The sequence below is a fragment of the Atractosteus spatula genome, unplaced genomic scaffold, assembly GCF_055471065.1.
Source record: "Atractosteus spatula isolate fAtrSpa1 unplaced genomic scaffold, fAtrSpa1.hap1 Scaffold_114, whole genome shotgun sequence".
NCBI lineage: Eukaryota > Metazoa > Chordata > Actinopteri > Semionotiformes > Lepisosteidae > Atractosteus > Atractosteus spatula.
In genome coordinates this window covers 70,993-82,500 of record NW_028296669.1, presented here as the reverse complement: position 1 = coordinate 82,500, position 11,508 = coordinate 70,993, and the positions used below count along the sequence as shown (strand labels likewise).

At 39.1% G+C, this 11,508-nt stretch overlaps 1 protein-coding gene across 1 annotated transcript; it reads right to left on the bottom strand.

The window, feature by feature from the left end:
- Positions 1-2,752: 2,752 nt before the first annotated feature.
- On the bottom strand, positions 2,753-6,471 carry LOC148809774 (uncharacterized). The gene is made up of 12 exons (XM_088909207.1): positions 6,437-6,471; positions 5,981-6,265; positions 5,779-5,877; positions 5,389-5,536; positions 4,998-5,299; positions 4,687-4,894; positions 4,454-4,585; positions 4,210-4,340; positions 3,913-4,119; positions 3,769-3,825; positions 3,474-3,679; positions 2,753-3,378 (listed from the first exon to the last, which is right to left on the bottom strand). Exons 1-12 carry the CDS (start codon positions 6,469-6,471, stop codon positions 2,753-2,755), a joined length of 2,436 nt encoding a protein of 811 aa, XP_088765333.1.
- Positions 6,472-11,508: the final 5,037 nt, after the last annotated feature.

Sequence of the window (11,508 nt, the reverse complement as noted above, 5' to 3'; positions counted from 1 at the left end):
CAGTGATATATATATATATATGCTCAGTGATTTATTGGTACATGCCCAGGGCAATAATCAGAATGAGGATTTATTTCCAGATGGGCTACAGGTAGTGTTGTGAAATACTTCAACACACTGGATCGCAGATTTAGACCCTCGGCACTCTTACTCCTTAAAAACCAACAAATGAAGATATGTAGCAATCACATTGTAGCAAGGGTGACATTGACTTAGTGCTTCTACTACTGGACTTGGGGTAAATGATCATATTCACCCCTGGTCGCTTCACTAAACACTCCTCACTAAACTTACCAAATTCTCAGAGTAGAGTTATCTGTGAATTCCTTTGACCTGCTGTGGTCTGCGCAATTGGTAAGAATCACAGAACAATGAGGGGCCAATTTTAATATATTGCAATCTCACAGTTTGTTTCATACATTTTTTAGTTATAAAAATTTATTTTAATCCCAAAACAAGAAGCAGTCATTGTTCATGATGATCACAATTAGAAGTTGTATTGAAATTATATAGATAATCAAAAGCTTGAAAAAGCTAATTGCACAATAATGTTTATTATTTTTTTATAAATTATGGCAATAAAATATGACAGCATTCACAACTAGTATAATTAAATTCAATTGATTTTTATATAACATCTTTCATAACAAGGTTGACCTGGGGCACTTAACATAGCTGGGTGATGATACATGATGTGAAAGAGTAAAAGCCAGAAGATAACTGAGGAGAGGAACCAAAAACTCCTTAGTTAGGAGGAAAAAAAAACCTCTAGGGGTCCAAGATCAACTGGCTGCCCAACCCCTCTGGGTATGCTAACATAATACAATTAGAAAAATAGTTTGGAGGTTTTTCTGTATTATTGATTTCTTCTTCCAAAGGTGTTAGGCAGGTGAAAATTTGTGATTTCGTCCTGAGCCACGGCACTGTCGTCGTGGTCATCACACCTCTTCATGTACATCCTTGCATCTTTTCTGGTAGTGAATGGCAGGTGACAGCTACAAAAAATAGCATATGCATAATCATTATGATTGTGTTGACAACAAAATTAAAAAATAAAAGCCTAAGGAACTCTGTGCATTAATATTTCTAATATTCACAATTGTGAATCATTTAAAAAACGAATACAGTAGAATTAGGCTGTGAAACTGATCAAATACCATAAGCCCTATTCAAATTCGTGACTGAATTTCCAGGATGGAGACAATTTTATTCTGTTTAAGAAACTGATCTCTGTCGTAACTAGAAATCCCAGCTCAGTGATAGAAACTAGCCATGTTGGCAGATTATTGCTTTACAGTTTAAAAAGTAATTAATTAATGTGGTCACAAATAATATCTTGGCTTTCAGACCATAATATGCTTTTAACAGTTTACTGAAAAAATGTTTCCTGCAGTTTAGCTCCAAAATGAAAATGAAATGGTTTCATTTTGTGTATGTCAAGGGTGTCCACTTTATAGAAATTCAATTTTAAAACATTGTCGAAATGACAAACCACTGGAAATACAGGTCTATCTAACCTCTAACTCATTAACAATGTTCATTGCTGTTGTCCTTAAACATTTCAGAAATTTTAATTAAGAAAATAAAGCAATTGTTCCCTAGACTCATCTTTTGTGTTCTGTTCGCTGTGAATCAGAAAGGTGCTGTTCTTGAAGTCCAGTCAGTCTCTGTTATCTTTCTTCCCAAGAGGAATTCCATCCAATTCCATCAAACTTCTTTTTCTTCTGCTCGCCTAAGGATGAACTGAAATGAAGCAATTAGTATTTCAGTGGCAGAAAATAGGCTGTCATATACACCTCTCCGGTGCTTTTGATGCACAAATGGTGTCCTGCCAAAACAATCTTCTGTTTGGTAATGTTGGGCAGTTTCAAAAGAAGCTTATCAAAAATCTATTTTGTAGATAATGAAAGAAAATAATAATAAAATCAGAGTAAGAATTATTATCCAGACTTATCTTTCTGTTCTCTTTCAATAAGAACGGTGTCATTAATGAAGTCCAGTCGGTCTCATTCCTTCTCTCTTCCCAAGAGGCTGCCCGTCTAATGCTGCTGAAAACTCCATTGTCCATTCTGGGAATGCTGTGCTGTTCAGATAGTGTCAACAAATTTAAGAAATGGTTCACATCTTTAAATCTTTTTTTGTTTTGTTTAAAGCATGTGGCATTTTTTAGCAGTAACAAATGGAACAGGAACAGGAGCAGGAAGCTAAAAACACAACGGAGCCAGGCACAACCAGGACCCGGGCTCACACGATGCGGAGATCAGGTGCAGAGCCTCGAGTGAAGTGAGCGCCTGGCTTTTAAAGTTGAACTGAAACAGGGTAGGAACAAGGAACAGATGCGGGGAATGAGGCAAATCAGGAAGGGCTGGAGCGCCCTTAAGAGTAGGGGTTTGTGATTGTGATACAGGTTGGCATATTTATTTTATTTTATTAGGTAGATTCTTTTCAACATGCTTTTACATAATATGTTGTAACAATGATTTCAAAAAGAAACTACAGAAGCCTTACAAATTAAAAATATCTCACCGTGCCAATGTGTCTTCAGGCTTCCCATGTACAAAAAGGCCCAAGGACTCCAGCAGTCTTACAACCACTGTCCTGTTTGCCTCACCAGACACGATCTCTATTCTGTTGTAATCCACGATGACCCCGTTTTTCAGGTGATTTATCATGTCCTTCCTCGCCTGTTGAGAGGTCATCCTGATCTCCTCTGCCGTGGAGAGGCAGAGGAGATAAAAGCTTTATTTTATGATCATTCGTCCAACCACTCCAGAGATTGTCCTTCTCCATTAAACGACTTCCTGGAGACACCGTAATCATATAGGAGCTCTTCTCCCACTACAATCTCTCTTTTTGCCAAGAACAGAATTGTTATGTCAGTCTTTTCGTCAATTACAAAAGATTCTTTAATTGGTCTGAGGTTGGCTTTTTTGTTTGAATGATTTATGCGCCTTCCAATTGTGTCCATATCCGGGTGGCAGGTGCAGTGTTCTTCACGCGAATCAATGCACATTTTTTGTTTAGGTCCATCAAAAAAGAATAGATATCCCATGTCTCCTTCTGCCATCTGTGCCATTAGGGCTTCTCCAGCTGTCTTTGTGATAACCTTGCCATGGTAATCACATACCACCTCTCCCTTCTGGAAACGCCTGGAAGTTATAACCTTCTTCCCTTTCACAGGATCGTCAACGATGTGCAGGCCTCTCCAGGTTTGGAGTTTTACCAGATTTTCAATGTCCTTGCCATTTGGTTGGACTTCTACATGCGGCTTCCAGTTCTGAAGTACCTCGGACACAGCTGGTGTATTGGTTGACCATCCCATTTTTTCTATATAATGGGTCACTTGGCTTTCTGTTGGTAACCGTCTATTGTATTGATCTGTAGTGAGATATCAGAAATCCACCCAAAGAATATATCCAGTAATAGACTCTTGAAATATTACTCTTTAAAAAGGGAAGAAATCCTGTTCTTACCGAATATGTTCTGTTGCCTCCTTTTCCTCTGCTCAGCTCTCCATCTATTGTAACAGTGGCGATCGTGAATGCCGGTCACTCTCAGGCGCTCTTTCTTTCTAGGAGGCTGCCCATCTAATGTCACGGGAAAAATCTGTATCAGCTTCTGGAAGGCTGCAGCATCATCCATCTTTGGGCATCTATATGCAGCAGCTGCCACAGTGGACCTATTTATAAAAAGAAAACTTAAATATCTCAGATCTAAGACAGAGTGGCTAAAAGGTAACTGAAAGAGGGATATTGAATTAAAACTTACCGTATAGCAGCTGTACGTTCTTGTCCATAGCCTGAAGATTGCTCTCCTGATGATGAACTGAAGTTTAAAAAAATATGAGAAATTTATGTTTATCCTAAATATTGACTTTCAAATACTGAATTTGGATATCACTGTGACACTTACAGAGATCCTGCTTCTACAATGCCATGAATTAGTTCGCTGGCTGAGCACATGTCCTCATCTGTCAGCCTTCTGGCTAGGTTTTCAACAGTTCCATTTGAAACACCTAAATAATCATTCAGGACAGTTTTCTGATCAATAGGTAGCTTCTTTATTTCCATTTCAAATGCCCTTCTTGCAACATAGCAAGTAATCAGTGGTAGGTGGTACCTGCAAAACAAACATATATAAAATAGTTGTTTTCAAGCCACAGAAAAGTAAAAAGAAAATACATCAAAATAATTATATAATTCAATTTACTTCTCATGCAGTCTTCGCAGATCATAGGTAGGATTGTGAACTGGTTCTCCTCCTGCATACACAAAAAAATGTTCTATTTCCATCCTGCAGTTTGCATCACAGCGTAAGTTAATGAAGTAGCAGTGAAACATCTGAGAAAATAAAAAAAATAAAAATGCAGTTTAAATGCAGTATTCTTCACATACCATTGAATGCTAAAGACAGTTTTTAGCAATGAAATATCAAAATATAACCTTCAACTCACCTTTTCCTCTTCTTCATTTAGTGCAAAGGAAGCTAGTCGCTGAGTTGCAGCCATGCGCTCTTTGACAGAGATTATTACCCTGTTTTGCCCACTTTTATTCACAACAATTTTTCGCCGTATCCAATCCAGGACCTGAATTCAGAAGATTTTTTTAGTACAAATATTAATTAAAAACAATTTCTCGAAAAGAACATCTATAATCAAAATTCTTGGTTGTATGAAGGGATGCTTACTGTCATATTCTTTACCACCCCTGGGCGCTGAAGGTGCTTCAGCTGGAGAATGGCCTGCAGGTAAAGCATCACAACAATCCGTTCACTTGTGGTGATGTCTGCAGAGGCGTGTGTCTTGCCCAGTATCCGCTGCACATCTTTCTTTGCAACACTCAACACCTTCAAGCAATCGCTTAGTTTAGGTGGAGGACTCTGCAGCTGTGTTAGTCTGGGGGAGAGAGAACAATACTATCAGCCTCCAAAAGGCAAAATTCATGTGTTTGAATAGAAAAGCAAGTACAAGTTGAACCAACATTTAATAAGTAAAGTACCTCTTTCTGGTTATTTCCTGTCTGACACTCTTGTTGTTTCTCTTTTTTATATCCTTTAGATTGCTCTGGAAGTCTATTAAACTCTTAGCTAGACTGGGATCCTCCACTTGCAGGTTAGTGTTTTTTCGGATGAAGAGCAGGAATCTGCTGATATTAATGATATAACCTGCAATGGTCTGGTGAGACAACCCAGTCATCTTCAACTGGGAAACAAATGTCTGCATTTTGGAAATGTCCTTCAGAAAACTTAAGGAAACATCTGATGGATCCATAAAAAACAGGAACCTGGAGACATTTTCAACCTGAAAAACATATATAGAGAAAGTCATTATTTTTATGACCAACATCCTGTGAAGTTTAAGCCGAGTAAAACCATGTACCAAATACCTACCTCCTTGGAGCAGTTTACCATTCCCAGGCCCTGGATAAGGTATTGTTTAAAGCCAGCCAGGAGAGGAGAATCAAGAGAGTGTTTTCTGTAAAGTCCAGCCAGGGCAACTCTTTTTCGGAGAGCTTTTAGATTACCTTTAACTGACACCCTGTAGATATAAGACACATGGACAATTACATGTATTATAAGTGTTTCCGTTTTCTTAGTTGGCTTCTGGGAGAAAATGGCTTTAGATGTGGCCCTGTGTGAATGTGTATATCTACCAATTCACTGACATCCCAATTAAGGCTACATTTTTTCTTGCCTCTGTGAAACAAAATCTAATTTTATACATACAACGTGCAAATAAAAAATAAAGCACTAGAAACCCTATTGAGCAGAGAGTCTTACTGTTCCCCATCTTCCCCTTCCTCCTCCGCTTCTGCTTCAGTTTCTGGAGCAGCCTCTGGCATCTCTTCCTCCTGGACAGTGGCCTCTTGCTCAGGGCCGCTGGAATGCAGGTAGATTCTTTTCAACATGCTTTTACATAATATGTTGTAACAATGATTTCAAAAAGAAACTACAGAAGCCTTACATATTAAAAATATCTCACCGTGCCAATGTGTCTTCAGGCTTCCCACGTACAAAAAGGCCCGAGGACTCTAGCAGTCTTACAACCGCTATCCTGTTTGCCTCACCAGACACAATTTCTATTCTGTGGTAATCCACGATGACCCCGTTCTTCAGGTGATTCATCATGTCCTCCCTCGCCTGTTGAGAGGCCATCCTGATCTCTTCTGCCGTGGCGTGCTTCATACACGCCCTCTTCAAGTGAGCAGGAAGCTGATCAAAAGTATTCAGGCACATCTTGCACACCAGGGGAATCCTCGCGGGTTTCCTTTGAAAATAAATTATACCATCTGTGTATAGAAACAAGCTAAGACTGATTTCTTAAATTATCCTTAATTTTCTCTCTCATAGTTTGAGCATAATGATTTCATTGTATTTATATAAGAATTGGTCATTGCTCCAAAATAAATAATGGTTTCATAAAAAAGTGAACACTTACTTGGTCTCAGTCACAGACTTTCCAATAGGAGCCATTGTGGAGTTCAGCAACTGCAGGTCCTAGAAGTGGGGAAGGAATTTTAAAAGAGAAATTGAATTACAATACAGAAGGAATGGCTGAGGGATCACTGAAATATATATATATACAAATTCCAAAGACTGAGTCCATATAGAAACAACTACCTTTCATATTCAGTATAAGATGGAAGATGAATTGGCCCTGAAAATCCACTGCAATGAGAAACTGCTCATGCCATTGCATATGAACAAACATACATTCTCATCTATATTCATTTGCAGTTACACTATTGCAATTAATCAATTAATCACATGATGAGATTCTTGATATTAGATTAGTAAAAACAATATCAATGCACTGAGAGACGCTTAAGAATAAAGATGCATCTGCCTGACTGCATATTAGTTTTAAAAGGTTATCAGCAAATGCATTTAAAAGTAAAAATATAAAGTCTTACCTCTTGATCGTAGTGGTGATTCAATATCCAGGACCTTAGTCAAGTCTCAGAGTTACTGTACCTCCTGTCTCGATTGCAGGTGAAAAGTGAAAGGTATATTGCACTCAGCAGAAAGTTACCCCGAGCAAAGACTCCACCCCTCCCAGAAAACAGCACTCCCCTTTGGCAAAGCAGTGGGTGGAGGAAGCCTTTGCTACCATTATCAAACACAGAAATCGTTATAATTTAATTTTAAAAACATGGCTAAGCATGGGTTTAAAGTATATTCAACGGTGCAAGTGCATTCAAAGAAATAGAGTTTCCCAAGCCCTCAGAAAGAATTGCCATTTCTAAAGATGTCTAGTTTCAAGCATTAACATCCAAAGTACCTGTCTTAGCTGGAGCAGGGAGTTTGCTAAGCCACCTGAAAGAATTACCATATCCAAAGATGTCTAGCTTCAAGCATTAACATCCAAAGTACCTGTCTTAGCTGGGCCAGGTAGTTTGCCAAGCCATGTGAAAGAATTACCATTTCCAAAGAAGTCTGTTGTAAGCCAGGTTCAATCATGACCATCCAAAGTACCGGTCGTCCCTTGGGGCGAGAGGGTTTCCTGTGTGTCTAGGATGTGTACTTCCCTTAAATAAAGGGTGAATATGGGTACCATAGGTATTAAATCTCTCAAAGCTCAGAGTTAAACTAAAAAACCCTTGGTAAGTGTGTTATAACATGGATGGGTATTTATAGTCCAGTGCCTCCTATTTGGTGTCCCCTGAAGGCGTTTTGAACCCAGCAGGTGACACTGATTTAGTTTTACTTGGCCCTGATTATACAATAAAGGATAAGTAACCAGAAAGAGGTGGTATTTCGATTTTACAGTACATAAAAAAATACATACTTTCCACAGCTCAGCATGCACATGGTGAGATTCCTGATATTAGATTAATAAAAAATATCAAGGCACTGAGGCTAATTAATAAAGATGCTTTTGACTGACTGGACCTTGGAGCAAGGTGTGTAAATTACAACAGACATCTTTAGAAATGGTAATTCTTTCAGGTGGCTTGGCAAATTTACTGCCCCACCTAAGACAGGTACTTTGGATGTTAATGCTTGAAACTAGACATCACAACTGATCGTATTTTACTAGAGATTCTGTTTGGGATTCAGATGTGCATTCGGACAGCAATCCCTTTCAAGAAATGATACGTTCTGGATGAGGTCAAAGGTGCCGGAACACTGTATTTAGGATGCGATTGTGTGTCTCCTGCTTCAACGCAGTGATATACTGTATATTGATGTGCTCCTGTAATTTCTTGGTACATGCCCAGGGCAGTAAGCAGTCTGAGGATTTATTTCCAGACGGCATAGAGCAGTGAAGCAGTGAAGTAGTGCAACACACTGGATCATTATATTATTAGAATCTATTTGTTTAACATGCACGGGTCTGTCTCAATGGATGCAGTGCTCCTGAAAGGGCTCTCAAACCCTGCATTTCAGATGCCTAGCTGTATCCCTCACATGTGGCACCTCAGAATGACTTCTACTTTATTCTACTTAAATTATTACATTATACACAATTTGAGTTCATTTTTAAAAGTAAAGGGTAATGAAAGGAATGAAAGATATGTAGCAATCACATTGTAACAGGGGTGACAGTGACTTTTTGCTTGTACTAAGCATTAGTACCTAAGTCCACTAGTGGACTTCTGGTACCTTTAGGGTACGGTGTTCCCTGAAGGGCTCTCAAACCCCGCATTTCAGATGCCCAGCTGTATCGCTGATGTGTTGCACCTCAGAATCACTTTTAAACCTTACATCTGGTATCTTTAATCCCTATTGCTCAACACATGGTGAAAGTATTGCATACATGTGTCTGAAAATGAGCAATGGGCCCCTGAGAGACTCATTTGCCTGATTCACAAATGATCACATTTGACTAGAGATTCTGTTTGGGATTCAGTTGTGCATTCTGACAGCAATCCCTTTCAAAAAACGATACATTCTGGATGAGTTCAAAGGTGCAGGAACACTGTATTTAGGATGTGTTTGCAGATATTCTGTGTCTCTAGCTTCAACACAGTGATATTCTTGATATTAGATTAGTAAAAACAATATAAATGCACTGAGAGACGCTTAAGAATAAAGATGCATCTGCCTAACTGCATATTAGTTTTAAAAGGTTATCAGCAAATGCATTTAAAAGTAAAAATGTAAAGTCTTACCTCTTGATCGTAGTGGTGATTCAATATCCAGGACCTTAGTCAAGTCTCAGAGTTACTGTACCTCCTGTCTCGATTGCAGGTGAAAAGTGAAAGGTATATTGCACTCAGCAGAAAGTTACCCCGAGCAAAGACTCTACCCATCCCAGAAAACAGCACTCCCCTTTGGCAAAGCAGTGGGTGGAGGAAGCCTTTGCTACCATTATCAAACACAGAAATCGTTATAATTTAATTTTAAAAACATGGCTAAGCATGGGTTTAAAGTATATTCAACGGTGCAGGTGCATTCAAAGAAATAGAGTTTCCCAAGCCCTCAGAAAGAATTACCATTTCTAAAGATGTCTAGTTTCAAGCATTAACATCCAAACTACCTGTCTTAGCTGGAGCAGGGAGCTTGCTAAGCAACCTGAAAGAATTACCATATCCAAAGATGTCTAGTTTCAAGCATTAACATCCAAAGTACCTGTCTTAGCTGGGCCAGGTAGTTTGCCAAGCCATGTGAAAGAATTACCATTTCCAAAGAAGTCTGTTGTAAGCCAGGTTCAATCATGACCATCCAAAGTACTGGTCGTCCCTTGGGGCGAGAGGGTTTCCTGTGTGTCTAGGATGTGTACTTCCCTTAAATAAAGGGTGAATATGGGTACCATAGGTATTAAATATCTCAAAGCTCAGAGTTAAACTAAAAAACCCTTGGTGAGTGTGTTATAACATGGATGGGTATTTATAGTCCAGTGCCTCCTATTTGGTGTCTCCTGAAGGCGTTTTGAACCCAGCAGGTGACACTGATTTAGATTTATTTGGCCCTGATTATACAATAAAGGATAAGTAATCAGAAAGAGGTGGTATTTCGATTTTACAGTACATAAAAAATACATACATTCCACAGCTCAGCATGCACATGGTGATATTCCTGATATTAGATTAATTAAAAATATCAAGGCACTGAGGCTAATTAACAAAGATGCTTTTGACTGACTGGACCTTGGAGCAAGGTGTGTAAATTACAACAGACATCTTTAGAAAAAGTAATTCTTTCAGGTGGCTTGGCAAATTTACTGCCCCACCTAAGACAGATACTTTGGATGTTAATGCTTGAAACTAGACATCACAACTGATCGTATTTTACTAGAGATTCTGTTTGGGATTCAGATGTGCATTCGGACAGCAATCCCTTTCAAGAAATGATACGTTCTGGATGAGGTCAAAGGTGCCGGAACACTGTATTTCGGATGCAAATGTGTGTCTCCTGCTTCAACGCAGAGGCATATATAGATGTTCTCCTGTAATGTCTTGGTACATGCCCAGGGCAGTAAGCAGTCTGAGGATATATTTCCAGACGGCGTAGAGCAGTGAAGCAGTGAAGTAGTGCAACACACTAGATCATTATATTATTAGAATCTATTTGTTTAACATGCACGGGTCTGTCTCAATGGATGCAGTGCTCCTGAAAGGGCCCTCAAACCCTGCATTTCAGACGCCTAGCTGTATCCCTCACATGTGGCACCTCAGAATGACTTCTACGTTATTCTGCTTAAATTATTACATTATACACAATTTGAGTTCATTTTTAAAAGTAAAAGGTAATGAAAGGAATGAAAGATATGTAGCAATCACATTGTAACAGGGGTGACAGTGACTTAATGCTTGTACTAAGCATCAGTACCTAAGTCCACTAGTGGACTTCTGGTACCTTTAGGGTACGGTGTTCCCTGAAGGGCTCTCAAACCCCGCATTTCAGATGCCTAGCTGTATCGCTGATGTGTTGCACCTCAGAATCACTTTTAAACCTTACCTCTGGTATCTTTAATCCCTATTGCTCAACGCATGGTAAAAGTATCGCATACATGTGTCTGAAAATGAGCAATGGGCCCCTGAGAGACTCATTTGCCTGTTTCACAAATGATCACATTTGACTAGAGATTCTGTTTGGGATTCAGTTGTGCATTCTGACAGCAATCCCTTTCAAAAAACTATACATTCTGGATGAGTTCAAAGTTGCAGGAACACTGTATTTATGATGTGTTTGCAGTTATTCTGTGTCTCTAGCTTCAACACAGTGATATATATATATATATGCTCACTGATTTTTTGGTACATGCCCAGGGCAATAATCATTATGAGGATTTATTTCCAGATGTGCTAGAGGTAGTGTTGTGAAATACTTCATCACACTGGATTGCAGGTTTAAACCCCCTGCACTCTTACTCCTTAAAAACCAACAAATGCAGATATGTAGCAATCACATAGTAACAGGGGTTACAGTGACTTAATGTTTGCACTAGTAAACTTCTGGTACCTTTAGGGTACGGTGTTCCTTGAAGGGCTCTCAAACCCCGCATTTCAGATGCCTAGCTGTATCGCTGATGTGTTGCACCTCAGAATCACTTTTAAACCTTAC